This window comes from Rhea americana, unplaced genomic scaffold (genome assembly GCF_003343005.1).
Source record: "Rhea americana isolate MKP2758 unplaced genomic scaffold, rheAme1 scaffold_411, whole genome shotgun sequence".
In the NCBI taxonomy this organism is placed as follows: domain Eukaryota; kingdom Metazoa; phylum Chordata; class Aves; order Rheiformes; family Rheidae; genus Rhea; species Rhea americana.
In genome coordinates this window covers 323,335-344,708 of record NW_028186548.1, presented here as the reverse complement: position 1 = coordinate 344,708, position 21,374 = coordinate 323,335, and the positions used below count along the sequence as shown (strand labels likewise).

Sequence of the window (21,374 nt, the reverse complement as noted above, 5' to 3'; positions counted from 1 at the left end):
CTGCCCGCGCCGCCTGACCGCGTAGAGCCGCCGCAGCCTCAGGGTCCTGGCGCGGCCGCGCGGTTTTGTCAGGCGCTGACGAGGGCAGCCCCGGGCGGGGGCCTCGCGCCGCGCTGCCCTGTCGCCATAGCGACGCGAGGGGCGCGCGCGCGCGCGTGGCGGGGGGAGCCCGGCCCGTCGCGACAGTCGCGATAGGAGCGAGGTGTCCCGGCGCGGCGGGGCTGTCACGATAGGAACGGGTATCCCTGACGCCGGCGGTGTGCTCAGCCTGGTGGAGCTGTCGCAATACGAGTGGGTAGCCCTGAGGGTTGGTGGGGCTGTCGCGATAGGAGTGGGTGTCCCTGATGTCGGCGGTGCGCTCAGCCTGGTGAGGCTGTTGTGACAGCAGCAGGGGGCCCTGAGGCCAGCGGTGTGCCCAGCCCAGCAGGGCCATTACAACAGAAGCAGTTGCCTGCGCAGCCGACCGTGGGCTCCAGCCGGCTCGTCGTGCTCGTCGCGATACAAGCGGCTGTCGCCRTGTCCCTTCAGCCTCCTTCCTGGCGGGCGATACCACCCCCGCATCGTCCCCACCTCGGGGTGCTGCTTGGGGCCCTGCCGCGGGTGCCGGGCCTGGCAGCCTGGCCTCGCGCTCTCCGTCGCTCCTAGGTGCGAAATGGAGGCRGACGGAGCGATCGACTTCGGCGCTCTGGAGAAGGAGCTGCGGGCGGCCGTGGCTGCCGACGAGAAGTACGAGAGGGAAAACAGCGCCAAGTTCCGGGCCGTGCACCAGAAGGTGGCATCTTACGAGGAGTTCAGGTCTGCCGAAAGCTGTCCTCGCAGTGCGGTTGTCCTCAGTCACGGAAAGTTTTGTTTTGTTTCACGTCCTGCAGAGATCCGTTAACATCCTCGGCTGTATTCCCTCGGGTTTCAAGGGATTAGGATTGCGCCGGTCGGTGTCACTTTTCTAAGTCAGCAGTGCCCAGTGCGTAGCACTTGGTATTCCTGACACAGAGCCAGCACAACCTTATGCATAATGGTGATTAATTCTGAGACTTTTTAGAGACAGACCTAAGCTCACTACACACTAATGTGATCACGCAACTGTTTTTGTCCTAACCTCCCTTCCCTCAGGCTCTTCCAGCCTCATGCAGTGATGGTGGTGCAGAGGGACAAGGTGATGCATGGTCCTCAGCACCCCGTTCAGGGTGTTCTTGCTCTCGGAGTCATCATCATGTAGCCAAGGCTCTGAGCAGATTTGAAACACGGTTCTGGGAGGGCAGAGGAGCTCCTTGAAGGCAGCCAGTGCAGAATGCTCCTRCTGCCACCCTGACTGCCTGAATATGAGGAGGAATTTCTTTACTGTGAGAGGGACAGAGYACGGGAACAGGTTGCCCAGAGAGGTTGTGGAGTCTCCTTCTCTGGAGATATTCAAAACTCACCTGGCTGCAACCCTATCTAACATGCTGTAGGTGACCCTGCTTGGGCAGGGAGGTTGGACTAGATGATCTCCAGAGGTCCTTTCCAACCTTACCCATTCTGTGACCCTAGCTGTTGCCCATCAAGTTCTCATCCACTGATATCCACAGCCAGATCTGTAGATGGGTCCAGGAATTYGAGCACCCCTTGACAAACTGATCAATGACTAAAGTAAACTGCATTCGTAGTCTCACCTCCACAAACAATCAGTCAAGCTAACAGATCTGTGGAAGGGAAGGAAAACTTTAAAACGGTATTTTCTGTCTTCTGGTCCCTTTCAGCGAGTTCCTGTGAGAGTGTTTCTATGCTGCAGAGTTTTCTCAGTGTAGTATCAGTTGGTTAAAATAATAATAATAAAAAAAAAAAAAAAAAAAGAATCACATTCCCGCTATGTCCACAAAATCTGCAATGCAGCTGTATCATTAAAGACAGAAGTAATCTGAGGGAGGTAACTGAACAGCTTCCATCTGTGGGTGTGGTGCCCTTACTAGAGAGGCCTGCTGGCACAGTAGCAGTGACCTGAGCTGCTCAAAAGATCTCTTGCAGCTAATTACTGTGAGGACTAACTAGAAACAGAAAGATTCATCCCACAGAACAAGAGGAACCACATGAGCCATTAAGTCCAGGCTGCTGTGGTGATAGACATCAATGTAATAAGACACTGAATTCACATGAATACACATAAACATACCTTCCAGCACTGTGTAAAGTACAAAACAATCCCTAGGCACTGTAGGAAATTAGGATCTTTCCTGTGAAAGTCTAAAAGTGACAAAAACTTCGATGTACCRTGAGAAAAGGGCAGGAAAAAGTATCATGCCATTTCCTTGGGCCCTGGATCTGGCGAGGACTATTAGGTGAAAATGCCCATCTTGTGTTCTCCATGCTGGGGAGGAACCATCACAGTGCTTGGTAGCAGTGCAGCCTACAGGGAAACTCCTGCTTGGTTGATCCTGATGACTGGATTAATACTGAGTACGCGAGCGAGATGTACCTGCCAGATGCCCTGTGTGGTATCTTTTCTCTTCCTCTGATCCATCTATGATGCTTCATGATCTAATGTGAATCCAGATCTTGTTTGATACTTATCATGCCACAAACTCAGAAATTGCCAGCCTCACAGGAGGCACTGCAGAAGAGACTCAAAGCCTGGAAGTATTAGATCTTGCTAAATATCCCATTCCCCTTCTGTTACCTGCAGGGATATCGTGCTGGCATCACACCTGAAGCCTCTAGAGAAAAAGGACAAAGTGGGTAAAAAACGAAACCTGCTGTGGAATCCTTGTGCAACCCACGCTAAGGGCGAGCAAGCCAGCAACGTGGAAATAGCCCAGGTGAGAGAGAGACTTTCTGGGACTTTGTCCACATCTAAAAATCACTCTGGAATAATTTGGGATATTATTTTAAAGTGCAAGAGATATTCAAAAATATTTCTATGTGGGAATAAGCCCTCAAAATCCCCAGAAATACTGGAATTAGATAACTGCAGGGTTCAGTCATAGCCCTATTTTGTGTCTGACAAGGTGTGCACAAGCTGCTTCAAAAAGAGGCTGTTTCAACCTGTTGGGAATCTAGTGCAGTGTCAGACCAGAGCTCCTGATATCCCACCTCTGACGGTGGCCAGTAGCAGATTCTTGGGGAAGAGTGCCCTCCCTTGACCATACACTTCCAGCTGGCTGCAGTTTAGAGACTGAGAGCCAGCCTGTGCCTGAGGATCATCACATTTAATAGCCACAGGTGACATATCTTCTATGATATGACCACTTCTTTTTCACCCCACAATTTAATTCTGCATGCTATGAAAAAGTGCTATTTTCTTTGCTTTAAACCTGCTTCCTGATGAGTTCCTTGGATGCTCCTTAGTTCTTCAACTGTGGGAATCAGCAAATAAGCATTTCCTATCCAAGCCAGTTGTGATTTGGCTGACACCTGTCCTACCCCCTTCAGTGGACTCTGTCCAACTTGAAGAGTCCTAGTCAGTTTAATGCCTTCTGGTACAGAAAGCATTCTGGACCTCCAACCACCCTTGCTTCCCTTCTCTTCTCCAGCGCCAGCTTTTTCTTGTGCAGAAGGGTAGCCAAACTGCAGGCAGTATTCGAGGTATGGTTGCCGTATGGATCGACAGTCACAAAMCAGTCTTTTTGTTTTATTCTCAATTGCTTTCCTACTAACTCCCCGCACTGGCTTTGCCAGTTTGACTGCTGCTGAGCCTGAGCCGATGTTTTCAGAAGAATATTCACAATGACTTTTCCTGGCCCAGTGATACGGTGGCAGGGATAGTTTCTTGCCTAATGGGAGCTACAGCAGAGTCTATCACTGAACATGTAGTTGGAAATATTTCCCGTGGACGCTTCTCACAAGTATCTCATGAATTTTTTGACAGTGATTTTCATTTGCCTGTTATTATGAGATCCTTCTGCAAGTCTTCCAGGCAGCTTTAGATTTGGCTACACTGAACAGTGATCCTCCTAGAGGAAATTCTGTTCCTAATCTCATTAGTGCTTGGGCTCTGATCTCCAGGGCATCTACATTTTGTATTTAAACACAGCCTGTTATTGCTGTGACTTGTTTTCACTCTCTGTATAAAAGCCTAAATATTTTAATCCTACTTCAATCTGTGCCTGAGTTAAGTTGGCAGTGATGAGTTCAGCAGTCTGATCGCATGTTGGATAAAACAGATTTCCTTTTATCTGGAGATGCCACATTGAGCGTGTCTCTCTCTTTTAGTCCAAGCACTTTACCACAGGAATACCCATAGGAACGTAGAATGTAAGGAAAGGGKGTGCTAAGGGCATCAGAACAATTTTGGGGTTTTACATCCCATATCTTTTATCTCCTCATGTCTTTGATTTGCTTCATGGTGCTTGAGATGGAGTAGAGGTTTTCACTGAAGTATCACAGTCTCCAGCAGATCCCTTCCTGAGCAATGGCAGTCGATCCAGGCTCAGCAGTGCATCTGAGTAGTTCTGGTTAGGGTTAGGGTTTCTCCACTAGTTATCTTCCACACTGTGTTTTGTGTCTCACCCATTCTTCTGTTATTTCCTTCTGAAGTTCTCTGGTTCCCTTTGGGCTTGACTAATCAGATATTTATTTGTCTTTTTGCACATTTTGCCACATCGCTAGCTTTATGCAGCCCTTTATGCTATCAAAGCCTGTATCCACATCCATGGATTGGTAAGGGAGGATAAAAATTTTCGAGTGGGAACAAAACACAAGGAACTCAGCAACTATTTTTCCCTCCAGGAACTAGATCAACTGCCTGGAACCTCTGCTGAATTTTACAGAGATTGGYGCAGATGCTTAAAAAGCGGAAAAGAAAAATATCAGCTTTTACTTAAACTTGAAGGCAAGGCCTTGGGCAGAATCTTTCAGGCTGACCTGGGTTTTGGCCTCCTGGGTGAATTCCTTACTGTGCTGGCAGAGAATATCTGTCATGAAGACCGAGATGCCGTCCTGCAGATCTTACAGAGCCTTTCCAGCACCAAGCGCTTTGGGTTGAATGTGGATCTTCTCAGTGWGTCGGAGAAGGAGAGCAGCAAGGATTTGTTTAGAAAGCTGCAGAGCATGAGCAGAAGTTATTGGACTGCTGATCATCCCAATGGTGGCAAAGCAGAGGGAGAAGACCATCTCACAAGCACCAGTTTGCAAAAGGAAGCTGAGGAAAAGATAGTGATGGAGCTGATGAAATGTTATCAAGTTGGTTGAAGCAGCAGAAGCACAATGGCCATGCAGGAACAGAGTGCAAATGGGACTCCCAGCCTGACTTTGTCATCAGACACTGTGACGGAGACTTACAGATAAATCAGACACTTTTAGAGTGTTGCTGATTGCGTTTCCCTCCGTATCCGGTATTCACCAAGAGCAATAGCTCTGCACAAATAAAAGTTAGTTGCAGAGAAGACTGTGTTGTGATCTCTGGGGCAGAGTGTCCTCACAGAATGACTCTGTGATAATCTCTTAGGTGAGGAAAATAACCGAGGGAAGGAAAAACTGGGCTGGTATTTATGGAGGAGAAAACAAAACCCAAATAGTCCCTTCTCTTTTTCATCTCTGTCCACGTATTTCTGGTCATGCAGACGATTTAAGAAATGTGGTCAATGACATTTTCATGTTTATCCATGCAGCCACTGAAGAATTGGCTGATGGAGGTGGGAGTGTGAGGCAAGGTGGTGTATCCAGGACTGGTCCAACTAGGTGCTATTTTAAGCAGTGCACAGGGTAAATCCCAGAGATCCTGTTACCTCATGACCCTGTGATATCAGACACGATCCGGTTTGCCTAAATTCCACATAAATTGAAATTTAGATGGAGTCAACAGGCATCAATCCAAGAAAGAGACTCTCCAACACTGCCTAGTATTGCTTCTAAATTGAGTAGTTTTTCCATTTTGGCTGCTAACTTCCTAGGTGTCTCCAAGTATTCAGAAAGTCCCTCAGATGGCACAGCTCAGCACCTACCCATCAAGCTCTTTCACAGTTCTAGTCTGGGAAGATGTGGGAGGAGCTGAGGAGCCCAGTGTATGTTAAACTGCTCAGACTCCCTTGAATTCAGTTCAGAAACAACTGCCAGGTTTGTTTTGTTCAGCAATCCAGCTGGAGGAACAGAAGGTAGAGTTGCCCCCAGCTGACAACACACAGGCAACACACAGAGCTGTGGGAGGTTGTGGTTCTTGTTCTTGCCGGACAGTGATGGCTCAGACCCAGAGCCTCCCTACCCTGACATTCAGGCTCTGCAAAGGTCCACGTTGGAGTTAAGGAGAGACTGTCTGGGATGGCTTTCTGGTGGTAAGCAATGGGCTCTTCTATCAGGAACGTTTTTGCTATTTACATCAATCAATCACAAAGTAATCCTGAAAGAGAGGTGGAAATCAAGGGTTCTCCTTCCATGGCTAAGCAGCCTACTCCTAAGGTGCAGAGTCATTGTTGCTCCTAATTCAGGATATTTTTATGACTGCAGTGGATTGGTTTCCAGCTGATGTGTGAGTATCTTCGCTACCCTACCGCTGAGCCTTTTCTCCTGCTTGCTACTGTGCAAACTGGATGTTAGGATAATTCCTTATTCCTCCCAGATTTTGGAGTTGGATTGAAACCTCAGAAGGCTTTCTGGTGGGAACTGCTGCAGTGCTTTCGGCAAGTCCCAAGGCTCAGGGCTTGTATTTGTATTTCGTCTGAAGGGTGGGAGCAACCTCCTGCATCCCCATCTTTTGGGAGAAGCAAAATCCCTGTTGTTTGCTYGGAAGACTCGGGAGAAATGAAATGCAAGTGCTGAGCTCCTCCTCAAAGGAGAGGCTGCATGAATGTTAGCAGGATGAAGGGYTGTTTGACTGGGATCCGTTTCCCCAGCAGCCAGTTCATGGTCTGAGCCTTTGCTCAAAAAGTGCAAGAGCTGATTTGAAGGTCTGGCCAGGTTCGGCACGGAGCAAATAGCTCGCCTTTACAATAGGAGAGATGCATTTAAGGCCTCCAGGGCTGGCACCAGCATTAGTGCAGGCGAAGGCAATGTGAATGGAAAGCCTCACTTGCCCGCTCAGAGAGGGAAAGTCTCCAACACTACCTGTGCTGAGGGGCTTCAGCACACAAAAGCACTTGGAAAACTGACAGGGAAGATGTATAGTCTAAATACTATGTTTGAAACTTTGTTTTGGGCTACAGAGAGCAGCTGTGGTTGGAACAGGTTCTTCTCTGTGTTCCTTGCACACAGAGTGATAAGTAAAATCCGTACCATTTCCTGCACATGAATCTTTCAAAAAAGCTTGAACGGTGGAAGCCTGTTCCCACCACAGTGGGTGCCCATCTCCCCTGAGGTCAGTATCTCGCCTCCACAGTTGTGCCGCTCAAATGATCTGGTTGCCCGTTGCCGTCYGTTGCAGCAGTACTGGCCTTTTGGCAGTGCCAAGATGCAAAGCGTAACGTACGCTGTGCTGAAAAGAGCCGTGTGGGGTCAGAGCATGTTCTGGGGGTGCACGCACTCTAGAACAGATGCGAGAGAGAAAATAAGGGTTCTAGAGTCCGTGTCCCGGGTGGCCCAGGGACAGCCTTGCCCCAGTGAGGGATGAACGTGCTCTACCGGAACAGCACRCTCTTGTAAATGCTTCCTGGCAACTATTAAGCTAGGACAAGATCTTTGCTACTCTTTCACCTCTGCTGCCAAATACACTGCCGGTGGGGGCTTCGACTGCCAAAGTCTCTTACAAACCCCACCTTTGTCAAATAACCTGTTGTGGGCACGCTTTCTCTGCCCTGGTGCTGCTGCCCCATTAACCTCACGCTCAGTTTTTGGCCCTTCTTGCTGAGGACGCAACCGCTTCTATCATCGTGCTGACTGCAGCGACCCAGCCGACACGATGGAGGCGAGGCTGCCGGGAGTCACCGTTCTCCTCTGCATAGTAGATGTTCTCCACGCCTTTGCAATCGAAGAGAAAGATGACATATTCAAGCGAATGGCTTGTCCTGCTTTCCTGCTCTTTGAGAATGCCGCTTATTTGGCTGATATGACCTTCGAGCTCCCTTGCAACTGCAAGCCAGAAGAGGTCGCTTCTGTAGTCTGGTACTTCCAGAAGGATGAGGGCAGCCACCAAACCACGGTCCTGACAGACTTTGCTGGCACCATGGTGGTGGACTCGGGCCAGATCCACGTGGGCAGTGATGTGCTGAAGCGTTTCAGTATCCGCCTGTTCAGTCTCATCGTTTTCCGGGCCCAGGCTGAGGACTCGGGCCTCTACCTGTGCGGCACAAAGAAAGGGGACTTCTTTTACGGCTATGACGTGGACGTGCAACCAACCAAGCGCATCACGGTGGCTTTTATGGACAGAGGTCAGCACGCTCAAGAGGATTACACCAAGAAGGTCTTCAGCCTTTTCACCACTTTCTGGGACTGGACCAAATGTGACCGCTGTGGAGTGAGGGGCGAGCAACGGCGAATCGGTCTCTGCTACGTGAGGAGCGCCCAGCTGCACCCCCGGTACCGCACCGCCGTGCCCAACGTGACGTCATGCGGCTCGAAGGCTGTCCCCTCACATTTCCACCACCCTGGCCGACTCCGGAGGCCGGAGGTGGTCATCCGAAGCTGCCTGACACCTTGCCCGAAGGAGGAGGTCCCCGAGGAAGGAGTGCGRGCCATTTCTAACATCATTTCAAAGCTTGGCCAAAAGCCCTGGCAGCCCCCCATCCCCACGCAGCTGCACAAGCACCCTGCTGGAAGCGGGCTGGTCATTGCCTGCCCAGGGGCCAGACCTGAGCACGCCGTGGCCTGGGACAAAGGCTCTGTTYGGCTCTACCGCTCCCACTACCTCCTCGGCGTCAACAAGAGCATGCGCATCTTCATCGACCACGGCAACCACCTGCACATCCTCCGCGTCCGGCTCAGCGACAGAGGCACCTACTACTGCTGGCGGGAGGGTAAGCTGGTGGCCGGCTTTCGGCTCAGCGTCAGCTACGAGAGCCAGCACAAGCGGACACTCGACAATCCCGAGACTACGTATGCCATCAAGACCATCCTCACGAGCTACGTCCTCATTACCATCATCTTCTTCGGTATCCACCTGTGCCGCTGCTGCAGGCAGCTCTTCCAGTGCCCTCCCAGCACGTAGCGTCCCCGCTGCAGCCTTGGGCAATTACTTATCACTATTATGACTTGGATCGTTCTCCCTTGGGCTGTTGAGAAGCATCCTAAACTCAATTAGAAATAAATGTGAGCAAAATGCTACCTGCTCACTCGCTCTTTTTCAAGGCAAGAAGGGATCATGAAGATCAAAGCTGAAAGCCTGCCATGGTCCAGGATGTTGTGGCTTGGAAAGGACAGGCTGGGATTTAGGAGCTCTGGAGTCTGCTCCTGGTCATACCACTGGCTTGCAGTGTGATTTTGACCTCAATATAGTCCTTTTTAAGAGAATACTTTGAGTTGTTGTAGCACTTTCTGGCCAAGCGTTACAGAGYTGTTGAACCACCTCAGTGATTCTTCAGAGCTGTTTTGTTAATGGGCTGCTGTAAAAAGACCCGTCGAAATATTTTACTCTGACTTATTCTTTCTTACTTTCCTTACTTTTTAAAACATATTTCTTTTGCTGAAAACTTTGAGTGTTCATTTGAGCTTTTTAGCTAGAGCAAAACCATTTTTATGAAATGTGGAGCTTTTTAACTTTTTTCATTTTTGACGACAAAGAAAAAAGAAATTTCAAAACAAAATCAGTGTATTTCTTCGGAAATTTCCCTATGTTGTTTTTTTTTTGTTGTTGTTTTTGTTTTTTAACTTGCCCAACTCAGCATGGGTCTGTGAGCTATTTGCAAGCCAACATTTGTCAGCGACAGAAGATGTCCTCCAAAGAGGATGGCATCTCCACAGGGTCTCTTGTCACCTGGTGTCCTCTTGTCTGTACTAACCCCAAGCGCTGCTCCAAAGGAAGACACACACACCACATAGATGGCGTGCAGGGTCTTGCAGCAACTTCCACCAGCAAATATCTCCAGGTTCATCCCTGACTGGTGTCCTTCCCAGCCGGGGCTGGCCTTGGGCTCCCAAATTCCTCACGTCCCTCTCTGATGCCTGCTCACCTGCAGCATTTTCCTGCTGTTTGCAAGTACAACCTTTCCTTGCTGGCCTTACAAATCAACCAACAGTCCTGACAGCAAAAGAAGATCCCAGGAGCTTCCCAAGTGCAGCAGTTTGGCTCATACAGGGAAGGAGCTGGATTTGGGGTTGAAGACCCCAGATCACTGCTTTTCCTCTCTCCTGGGAAGGGACTCTCTCCTGCTCTGCTGCCCATCTGCTGGCTCCAGGCTGCTTATTCCTGTGCCTGCCTCCTCCCATGCTGCCATCGCTTATGGGCTTTCAAACCATGCCATGAACAGCCAAGTGTGTTGGCCATGCCTTGGGGTTCAAGGCTTAGCCCGTGTCCCCAGGTGATTAACCCTGCCGACAGCAGGCTTGGGCTCCCAAAGGACCTTGCAGCCCTCGATAGCCCCAAGTAACCTACGGCACTGGCTGCTTTTCCTGCCAGCGGCTCAGGGGCCAGCATGGAGAGCAGACTGTAGGCATGACCATCAAAGCATGGCATTTGCATTAGCTTTATTTCTCGTCTCATGCTGCTGCGGACATTAGTACATTGCTTCAGTAGCGATGTGTACTGCAAACGCTCCAGCTGGAGGCTGCTTGAGCACAGCCTGGATCATCCCAGGATGCAGGACGCGGAGGACCAGATGAGCCCCTTGACCCCAAGCCATCCTCAGCCTGACCATGGGACCAGCCATTGCAGGGAACCCATGGCAGTGAGTACCACCTAAAAGGCATTTGCAGGGCACCCTTGAGTGGGGCTGAGCCCCAGATGCTGGGCAGTACCTAGGTCTCCCCTAGTAACACCCTTTGCATCCAGGGATGAGCTTTCCGGAGTTAGCGTCTACAAAGCGTGCTGAGCACCAGAGCCAGGGGACGAGAGGGATGGCACCCTAGTGGCATCCCATGTGCTCATCACTACGGGCTTACAGGGTAAGGGACGCACCACTGCGTTGTTGCTCTTATGTTAAGTGACTCGGGCAGCGTAGCTGAAAAACGGGGCAGGTTTTGTTTGCAGTCGACAGATAAATCTGGGGTGGGGGCCGGAGGGTTTGCCAGCGAGCCCTGGTGCCCTGCGGAGCTGCCCTGTGCCAGGCTGCAGCCCTGCCTGGACTAGTGGTGTGTGATGGTCCAGATGAGTGGAACAAGGGTGGATGAAGGGGGGACAGGGGATTTCTTCCCAATGCCCCCTTTACACGTCTGCATGGGGAGCCAGGCACGGCAGGGATTAAAACTCGTGCAGAGCCAGGTCCCCATCTCACCACGGTGGGAAAACAGTGGTGGGACTTGTACTGCAAGCCCAGGTGGGACAGGCAGAATGAGAATGGCTCCAGCCTTCCTTCCCAAGCACCTCCTGCTCCTGAGAGCACCCCTGGGTTCCTGGACACCCTCGATCTCCTCCTCCTCRTCGTCTCTCTGCCTTTCACTCCTCTCCTCTTCATTTTCACCTGCGTAGGAACCTCCCAAGCGAGGGACCAGGCACATGGCATTGCATGACCCCTTGCCATGAGCCCCGGAAACCGTTTTCCCCATCATGATGATGGGGGCAACTTGGTGGTGGGTACCCCATTGGGATCACGTGGCTCCATGCCAGGGAATGCCACTACAGCCAACCCACCCCACTGTACCCCATATGGCCATGCCCACCATCACTCCAGCCACTGGAACCAGAGTTCCTGACACTCCTCTTTATCCCAATTTCATCACTGCTTTGCAGCATCCCAACAGCACCATGTTTTCCTTGCGCAGTTCCATCCTCCCCTTTCTGTTCTTGGCTAAGCCTGATGCTCACTGGCATGGGGAAAGGTCCCTTGCTGGCCAGTACCTCGTCCCCTCAAACTCCTCCATGATGTTCAGGATCTGGACACACTGGGGAGCCTGAGGGTGGCCTCGCAGTGCAGAGRGCAGGCAGCAAGGCAGGATGCAGGGAGAGATGCTCTTTGCGCACAGAGATGGAGACAGGACAGGCTCCCTCCCCGGACATTGGCCAAGCCAGATATCCAAAGCAAATGCTGGCACAGCCCCTCCAAAACCTTGACCTCTCTGCATCATGGAAGCTCAGCAGCATCCTGGGCGAGGAGAGTTTGGCTCTGCCTGAGCACCGCTCGCCTCTGCCCTGTAACACCCAGCTCCTCCCTGCACAGTGCGTGGTCAGCGGGGGTGTTTTGCCAAGCCCCTGCACAGGGAACAGGCATCAGCGGGGTCCCTGTGCCCCAGGGAGAGATGTCCCAGCCAAAGCACAGCCCAGATGTCAGGACCACCAGCTCCTCCAGCTGGACCATCRAGGCAGTGACCCATGCCTGGCCACAGGGCTCCCTCACAGCAGCTGGGCATGGGACAGCAACCAGGATCTACATAGCTACAGCTACAAGCGTGCGTCTGCTGCTAGTGTCCGCCGGTGTCTTCCCCAGCCTACACCACCTCCTTGTGCTCCTGCTTGGACTCCTTGATCACCTGGAGGCAGAAGGAGAAGGATCATCACCCAGGGCTTGGCCTCTCCTCCCTGGCTGAGCCCTCCTGGGTTCCAAGCAGGCTCAGGAATGGGGACAGGGGTGGGGAATGGCTTTCTCCGCAAGATGCCAGGCTCAGACTCCATCATAGTCCAGAGCCAGCTCTCTGCCCAGGCTGCTCCTGGGGTTGAGAGATGGTGGTATAAGGTGGGTGACTGCTCGCCCTGTTGGGAACACAGAGGACACTGCAGGGCAGCAGGGACAGAACAGAGGTCRTATGGGAGGCACAGACAAGGACTTCCCACCTCTCCATCTCTGGTCTCCACAGTTTTGACCACGATGCTCCTCTTCAGGTGAGCTTCTGACACAGATTTGGTGTCCAGGCTAGTCTCTAGGGGACATAGGCAGGATGCAGTGGTGACCCTGTACCCTAGCCATAGGCCCTTCACTCAAGCAGAGTGCTCAAGCAGAGTGACTGAAAGGGACCAGGACAGGCTGGGAAACCCCAAACCGTGGGTGGCAACAGCCATGAGGATGTGACCAGCCTCAGGGAGATGGTTGGCCTTTGGAACACGGCTGGCCCTGGGGATGTGGCCATGGCACACTCCTTATCTCCCACTGTGGGAGATCATGGAGGGACCCCCACCTTGACACAGCAGGTCAACACCAYAGATAGAACTCAGGAGTCCTGATTCCTTGGGATTCAAAGAAAATTCTCCCAGTCCCTCTGGATTGGGCAGGAAGAGACAACATGTTTCCTTCCATGGACACCCCAGGCATTCCCAGCCCTCCTGCTCACACTAGCATTGCAGCTGGCCTGCCACCACAGAGCCCCAGACCTCCCCTCCATCCCAGCATGTGGCCTCACCTCGGATCTGCAGGTTGGAGAAGGTCTGCACAGGTATGGTGATCCTGTGGGAGCGATGGGGAGACATCAGCAGGGCATGTGGGCAGGGGCTGTGAGATGGGGGTCCCCAGCACCCCAGGTGCATCCAGCAGCACTGGGGCAGCAGGGCTGGAGAATTGCCCCCCAAAGGGATGGATGTCCTGGAGGGACCACAAGGGCTGGAGGATGGTTTGGGGCATGGCCAGGAGGAGGGAAAGATTGGCATCYAACTGGGAATGGGCCCCGCTGTGCCTTCACCTGCTCTCCTCGCCCTCCAGCAGCTTGCGGTATGTGGCAATCTCAATGTCCAGGGCCAGCTTGACRTTGAGCAGGTCTTGGTACTCCTGCAGGTGCCGTGCCATCTCCTCCTTGAGGCTGCGGATGTCCTCCTCCAGCCGCATGACCGTGTCCTGGTAGCCAGCCGTCTCCAAGGCGTAGCGGTCCTCCATCTCCCGCAGCTGCCTCTCTAAGGACTCATTCTTGAGAGAAGAGRGTGGCCATGATACCTTCTGCCTCCACCTTCATCCTGAAACTTGGGCGCCTCCCTCATCCAGCACCTACCGAGCCTCTCAGAGCCTCCAGGTCGCACGTGAGGGCCTGGAGCTGGCGCCGGTAGTCGTTGGCCTCCTGCTTGGCCAGGCGCAGGGCCTCTGCGTGCCGGGCCGCCGCATCTGTCAGGTCCGCAAACTGGGCAGGCACAGGCCACAGGTTAGGGCCACCGGAGTAGGGACAGCACCAGGGGCTGTGCCCTGGTGCCCCTGCTCCTGTGGGAGGGATGTAGTCCTGATGGCACGTGGCACGAGGACATGACCCTGCTCCCAGGGGAGGAAGGGACAGTGATATGGCTCTGATGGCAGATGTTGCTCGGGATGTGGCCCTGCTCCCACAGGAAGGAGGGATGGTGCTAGAGGATGAAGCCTTGACGCCATGTGACACTGGGGACATGGCCAGCCCTCAGGGGTCACTGGGGTGGTGCATGTGCAACATGTTGTTGGGGACACATTTCTTTAGGGACAGCCCCTTTGGGACTCACCACCAACGGGACGTTGCCGCTCCCCATGGGAGGGCAAGGGAACCAAAACAGCACGTGGGATGCAAGAAGGGACAGCAGGGACACTCGCTCCACAGGTGCAGAGCTACCCAGACCCAAGGTTCAACCCCAGCCCAGAGACGTGGTGGCGACATCCTCGTGGTGGTGACAGCCAGGTCCTGAATGCCACCACCCCTGGCAGCACTGGGGCATCATCAGCTGCTCTTGTGCCCCAGGCTGGCCCCAGCTGGCAGTGGCATGTCCGGAGGAACATCCCTTGTACCTTGGACTTGTACCACTCCTCGGTCTCCTGCATGTTGCTGGCCGCCATGGACTCGTACTGCGTGCGGATCTCCCGCAGGGCCGTCGTCAGGTCCGGCTTGCTCACGTCCATCTCGATGTGCACCTGGTGCTGGGCCAGCTGCTCCTGCAGCTCGCGCAGCTCCTGCCGAGGCACCCACAGCCATCAGCCTTGGTGGCCCTGCAGCTTCCAGCCCCGCGTGCTGCCYGGCCGTGACAGTACCTCATCGTGGACCTTCCTCAGGAAGGTGATCTCCTCCTGCAGGGAGCTGACTCTGCGCTCCAAGTCCAGACGAGCCAGTGCAGCAGCATCCACGTCCTGTTGTGGGAGGGAGCAAGAGGAGGGATGGTGTCACCTGGCCTATCAATGGCCTTGCCCCAGCCCAGCCCAGCCCAGCACCTACTGGCTCCTTCCTGCCTAGCTCTGCCTGTCCCCAAGTGTCCCAGCCTGTCCCCGAGTGTCCCAGGCTGTCTCTGCCCATCCCTGCCTGTCCCAGCCATCCCTGCCTCTAGCCTTGCCTGTCCCCTGCCCATCCCAGTCCACCCTGCTGGTCCTTGAGGGTCTCAGCTGGTCCCTGCCTGTCCCTACCTGTTCCCGACCATAACTCTGCCCATCCCTGCCTGTCCCAGACCATCCCCGAGTGTCCCAGACCAGCCCTGCGAATCCCTGCCTGTCCCCTGCCCATCCCTGCCTGTCCCAGACCAGCCCCAAGTGTCCCAGACCATCCCTGCGAATCCCTGCCTGTCCCCTGCCCATCCCTGCCTGTCCCAGGCCAGCCCTGCCCAACTCTGCCTGTCTCCTGCCCAATTCTGCCTGTCCCTGTCCCTTCCTCCCTGCCTCTAGCCCTGCCTGTCCCCTGCCCATCCCAGTCCACCCAGCTGGTCCCTACCTGTCTCTATGTGTCCCTGCCCCCAACCCTGCCTGTCCCTGCCCACGGCTGTGTGTCCCTGCCTGTCCCCTGCCCATCCCTGCCTGTCCCAGAAGATCCCTGCCCAACTCTGCCTGTCCCTGCCCACGGCTGTGTGTCCCTGCCTGTCCCCTGCCCATCCCTGCCTGTCCCAGAAGATCCCTGCCCAACTCTGCTTGTCCCTGCCCACGGCTGTATGTCCCTGCCCACCCCTGCCCGTCCCTGCCTGTCCCTGTCCATCCCAGCGTGTCCCTGCCCCCCAGGCTGCCCTGCTCCCCAGGCTGGGGGGCAGGATGCGGCCCCGGGCCCTCACCTGCCTGTAGGCAGCCAGGGTGCTCTCRGCCTCCAGCCGCAGGGTCACCTCGTCCTGGAGCCTGCGCCCGCGCGGAGACCTGCCGTTACTCCTCGCTCGCTGGGGCCCGTCGGTCGCTCGACTCGTTACGCAGCGTTACCCGTTGGGCGCCGTTGCTCATCGCGGTGGCCCGGGCACCGGCGTCAGCGCACGGCCCCGTGTCCCCACCCCCCACCCCGTGCCACCCACGCGTGGGCCCCGTGCCACCCACCCGGGACACGCACAAGCCTCTCGTGTCCCTCGTCCTCCCCCCTCCCCCTGCCACTGGCTCCCGCTGGCACCCACGAGGGCTCAGCCCCAGCCGTGCGGTGCCACCTGCATGGACCCGGCTCTCTGTGTCACACGTGTCCCTTGCACGGGGGTCTCCGGGCGCACGTGCACGGGCACAGACACGGACACACAGACATGCATGCACAGACACGGACATGGCTGCGCGTGGCCATGGCCACACGGACACGGACGCGCATGCATGCGCGGGCACCGACACGGCCACGTGTGCATGGGCACAGCCGTGCGTGCGTGGCCGCGCGTGCACAGACACGGACGTGCGCGCAGGGACACGCACGGCCCTGCCCTGCCCTTGGCTCCGAGCTCGCACCCGAAGCAGCGCCTCCTCCAGCCCTGCACGCGCCCGCACCCAGCAGGCACCCGCTGAGCACCCACGGGACTGAGCACCCATGACGCAGCCCAGTTAGAGAGGGATCGACTTGGGGGTTGACCCCACTGCGGTGGGCTGGTGCCGTGTCCCCTCCCCCCCAGCAGGACCCCGGCACGCTGCGCCCTGCATCCCCTCCGTGCATGTGCCCAGAGGCCCATGGAGCCCCAGCTCATCCTACATCCCTTGGTGGGCACCATGGTCTTCCTCAGGAGCAGCCTGGGCCCCATCATCACCATGGTCCTCAGGGTCATCCCAGTCCCCATCAGCACTCTGGTTSCCGGGGCCAACCTGCTCCCCATCACCCACCCTCGTCCCTACCACTGTCATGGTTCCTGGGTCACCCTGGTCCTGGTGGCCACCCTGATCCCCATCTCAATGGCCATCCTGCTCCCTGGCACCATCCTGGTTCCTGTTATCACATTAGGGTCACCCTGGTCCCAGCGGCCACCTTGATCCCTGGGACAACCCTGGTCTCTATCACATCCCTGGTCCTGGTGACCACTCTGGTCCCCTCACCACCCCCATCTTGATGGCCCCTGTTGTCCCCATAACCCGCTGGTCCCATCACCCCCTACTCCTGGGGCCACCCTACCCTCAGGGCTACTCCGAGCGGGACAGGGCCTTACTTTTGCCGGAGGCCACCAAGGTCCTCAGTGAGGTTGTCTCTCTCGATCTCCAGGCGAGCCTTGGCGGTGGTGAGCTGCTCCACGTGGTGCCGCAGGTCACGGAGCTCCTCCTGGTAGACGTCGGCCAGGCGCGAGGGCTCCTGGTCTCGCACCTGGTTGAGCTCCACCACCAGCACCTTGTTCTGCTGCTCCAGGAGCCGGACCTTCTCGATGTAGCTGGCGAAGCGGTCGTTGAGCTCCATCATCTCCACCTTTTCGTTGGTGCGCGTCTCCCTGAACTCCGAGTTGAGCGCCTCGGCCAACGAGAAGTCCATCTTGCCCAGCCCCAGGCGGGGGCTGGAGCGGACGCCGAGGTGGACGCTCCTGGTCCGGGAGGGCACGAGCCGGGCCGAGGAACCGGCGGGTGGCCCCCAGCGCCCGGGGCTGGCGCGGGGCACCGGGACGGCGGCGGAGGTGCCGAAGCGGCGCCCRTAGGAGGACAGCCGCTGGCTCTCCATGGCGCGCGGTGGCCGCGCGGCGCCCGCCCGGCGGGTTTTATGCAGAGGGGCCGAGGCGGGCACAACCCCCCGGCTTTTGTGGTGCCCGGCGGGGAGGGACGAGGGTTGGCACCCTGCCCGGGCGCCGCGGCACGGCCCAGCAGCTCTGCCGGGCCCCCCTCCCCGCCGGGGCGCCGCGCGGGTGCCCGCGGGAGCTGGGAGGACGGAGACCTGGGGTGCTGCAGGCAGAGTGGTGCCGGGGCCCCGTGCACCCGCGTGCGCCCTGCGTAAGGTGCTGCAGCAAGCGTGTAGCTGCACCCGCGCGTGCAGAGCTGCCACGAAGCCACTGGTAATACGTGTGCACACAGCTGTGCACGCGCACGTCCGTGTCCCCCGTGCACGTGTGCACACATGCACATGCACACTGGTGCACAAACGTGTCTGTGTCCCCTGTGCACGTGTGCACATACGTGTGTACACGGCTGTGCATGCTTATGCCTGTGTCCCCATGCATGTGCGCACATTTGTGCACGCACAGCTGTGCACATGCATGCCTGTGTCCCCATGCACGTGCACACATATGTGCACGTACAGCTGTGCACATGCACGTCTGTGTCCCCGTGCACGTCTGCACTTATGTGCACACACAGCGGCGCACACACGTGTCTGTGTCCTCCGTGCATGTGTGCACATATGTGCGCACACAGCTGTGCACATCCACGTCYGTGCCCCCGTGCATGTGTGCAGGTACACGCACACGCGGATGTGCACGTGCATGCCTGTGCCCCCCCGTGCACATACATCACACATGCACAGCTGGGCACATACATGCCTCTCCCTCCACACGTAAGTGCACGTACGTGCATGCACAGCTATGCACACGCACACACAGCTATGCACACGCACGCACAGCTATGCACACGCATGCCTCACGTGTGCACATACGCGTCCGCCAGCCCCGTTCAGGCAGCTCTGAAGGAAGTTTGGCCACGCGGAGGAAACGCTAATTAAGACAGAGTTTCATTAACTGTCTATTAAACCGGCCGAAATCAGCGCGGCCGGCACCGCCGGTGGCAGGGTGGCCCCGGCCCCCCGGTGGGGTGCCCACCCGTGCAACGGCTCGGGGTTATTCCCCCCCCCTTCTTATTTTTCGCAACCGCGGGAACGTGAGGAGGGGCCGGAGCCCCCCGCGCCCCTGGCTCCCTTCCCGGCCTCCGCGCCCGGGCGCCGGAGGCTTTTCCAGCGCGGCGAGCGCCGTGAAAGGGGCTTTGTGTGCCGCGGGGCGGCGGGTGGCGCCCGGGGAAGGGGGGGGTGCCGAGGGCACCCGACCGCCCCGGCATAGCGATGAGGGTGCTTTTATGCCGGGCTGGCGCCGGGCCGCGGGCAGAGCAACGAGGCCGGATCGCGGGATTTTCCCGGCCTGCCGGACACRGCCCCCCCTCCGGAGCGGCGGCGTGGCTGCAAATAAGGGGTTGGGGACGCCGGGGCCTTGGGGACATCCCGGGTGGCAGCCGGCACCCCCAGACCGGCGGGGACTGGGCGGCAGAGCAAGGGACGAGGGCGTTTTGGGGACACGAGGGAGGCGTGCGCTGGCTTAGGGGACAGCGACGGCCAGCGGGTGGCCGGGACGGAGCCACCGAGGGTGACCGACCCCGATGGGGGAACAGCGGGGCCCTCGGGGGGACGCCGCGGTGATGGGCCCCGCTGGCCGGCAGCTAGGTGGCAGCCGACGGCCGGGAAAGGCTCCCCCCACCCCACCCCACCCCACCCCGGGCCCACCGAGAGCCCCCGCGGGGCCGCGGCCCGGGGGGTTGCGTCCCCCCGGCCGGACACAGGATGCTCCCGGGGGGCCGGACGCCTGGGCCCCGCCGCCGGACACCCGGCTCACGAAGGGGAGGCTTCAGCCAGGGGGAGCCGGAGGCAGGAATTAAATCACAGCGCTTCGTTCCCCAGCATCAGGCTCTCGAAGGGGCATAAAAAACTCCCCCCCCCCCCCGCCACCCCGGAGTGATGGGGACGGCAGCAGGACACCCCCGAGCGCCTCAAGCCGAACTCGGCCGCGAAAGCGCCCTGCTCCGCGCGTCCCTTCGGCTTTCAGCCCTCGCTCTCGCCGCACCAGCACCGCGGGAGGGAGGGAGGGAAGGAGGGAGGGCGGCGCGGCGGGCGCCGGGGCTTCGGGGCGCCGAGGAAGTCTCCGCTTCTCTCCCCCGAGACTTATTTTCTCCCGGCTCCTACGCAGCCCGGATCAAAGCATCGACGCCTCTCGTGGAAAGCTGTCGCTCCCGGGCGGCTGCGGGGAGGCAGATTTGGGTTTCTCTCCCCCCACCTCCCCTCCACCCCCAGCCTCCTCTTAATGAGACAAACGAGCTCGGAGAGAGCTGGAAGTTTTAATTAYAAGCTTCCAGCCTCGGAGAGCACAAAGGCGAGTGGCCGCCGGTGCGAGGCAGCGCTCCGCACCGGAGCCGCGCGAGCGAAGTAGGTCGGGGGGGAGCCGGTGACCCCCCGGGGGGGGGGCCACGACGCTGGGGAGGGAGCTGCGGCCCCACTCGCACCCCCACGCGCCTTCAGCAAAGCCGGGCTGGCTCTGCGGCTTCGCAGGAGGAAGTCGACTTCCACGCTGGCCCTAGGGGCTGGGGGGAGCCAAACTCTGCCTGAAAAAATAGGATCCAGCCTCACTCCGTGCCCTCGCCAGGGCTGGTGGGAAAGGAGGGCAGGGAAGAGGCAGGTCCTTCGGGACTGCGGCCCCGGCACGGCGCTTGGCACGGCGCTTGGAACGGCGCAGAAGGCCGGAGAAGCACCGCAGTGGCCGGGCAGAGACGTGCGGTTTGGCAGCTGRCCGGAGCTAGGGATAAGGGATGCCAGAGGGGAAAAACAAGGATAGGGAGACAGAGGGGGCATGAGGGGGGTTTTGTACGGGGAAAACAGTGCAGAACGATTCCCCGCGGGCAACAAGCGTTGGGGCAAGTGGCCTCTTATCGCCCCTCGCCTGCTCCACGGGACATGGAGCTGCGGGCAACAGCAGGGAAAAAGCCACTTACGGAGCCCCCAAGGATAGGAGACAGGGACCGAAGGCACCAGAGTGAAGATGGGAAGCCAAAATGAGCCAGGCAGGGCTGGTGGTCTAGTCCAGGACCCACTCAGAGGGGATCTGGTACCCAACCACTGCTCTCTACGGCAGGCAGAGGCAAGGAGGCGAGAAGCAACAACCACACGTCTCCCCTCACCCTCCGGTTTTAAGCTAAAAGATTTATTAAAAGCGTGTGTTATTTCTTAGCAGCACCCATCTGTTAGCACTCGACACCCCGGCRCGGATTACAGAGGGGCTGAGAGGGAACAGCAATAATCCATCTGCTACAAAAATATACAGAGCTGCGCCGAGGGAAGGCACGTGTAATCCGGGAYGCCGCTGGGCCCCCAGGGAGGGGAGCTGGAAGGTGTTTGGCTACATTTTTTTGGAGGGGARGGGGGGCCACAGGTTGGACATAGGACAGGAGGCGGCTGGGGACAAGCTTAGAGGTTGAAGACCCTGAGCTCCCTCCCTTGTATGGAGCAGAGGGGAAGGGGCAGATCGGTCCCCTGGACCTCAAGGAAGGAGCTGGAAGGAGAAAGGGGGATTTTGGCACCTGGGTTTGGGCCCCTAGGAGGGGCTGGGCCACAGCAAGGGGCAGTCAGCATAYGAGCTTTGT

General features: G+C 57.2%; 3 protein-coding genes across 3 annotated transcripts; 2 read left to right on the top strand and 1 right to left on the bottom strand.

Moving 5' to 3' along the window:
* Positions 1-143: 143 nt before the first annotated feature.
* Positions 144-5,325, top strand: DNAAF19 (dynein axonemal assembly factor 19). The gene is made up of 4 exons (XM_085314794.1): positions 144-291; positions 646-795; positions 2,657-2,789; positions 4,699-5,325. The coding sequence occupies exons 2-4, from the start codon at positions 653-655 to the stop codon at positions 5,158-5,160; spliced, it is 738 nt and encodes a 245-aa protein (XP_085170920.1). The 5' UTR covers positions 144-291; positions 646-652; the 3' UTR covers positions 5,161-5,325.
* Positions 5,326-7,775: 2,450 nt separating this feature from the next.
* Positions 7,776-9,043, top strand: FAM187A (family with sequence similarity 187 member A). Its single transcript, XM_085314793.1, has one exon. The coding sequence runs from the start codon at positions 7,799-7,801 to the stop codon at positions 9,041-9,043; it is 1,245 nt and encodes a 414-aa protein (XP_085170919.1). The 5' UTR covers positions 7,776-7,798.
* A 1,460-nt stretch (positions 9,044-10,503) lies between these two features.
* On the bottom strand, positions 10,504-17,709 carry GFAP (glial fibrillary acidic protein). The gene is made up of 9 exons (XM_085314792.1): positions 17,213-17,709; positions 15,890-15,950; positions 14,892-14,987; positions 14,652-14,813; positions 13,900-14,025; positions 13,597-13,817; positions 13,321-13,364; positions 12,758-12,843; positions 10,504-12,456 (listed from the first exon to the last, which is right to left on the bottom strand). Exons 1-9 carry the CDS (start codon positions 17,707-17,709, stop codon positions 12,415-12,417), a joined length of 1,335 nt encoding a protein of 444 aa, XP_085170918.1. The 3' UTR covers positions 10,504-12,414.
* Between the last annotated feature and the right edge of the window lie 3,665 nt (positions 17,710-21,374).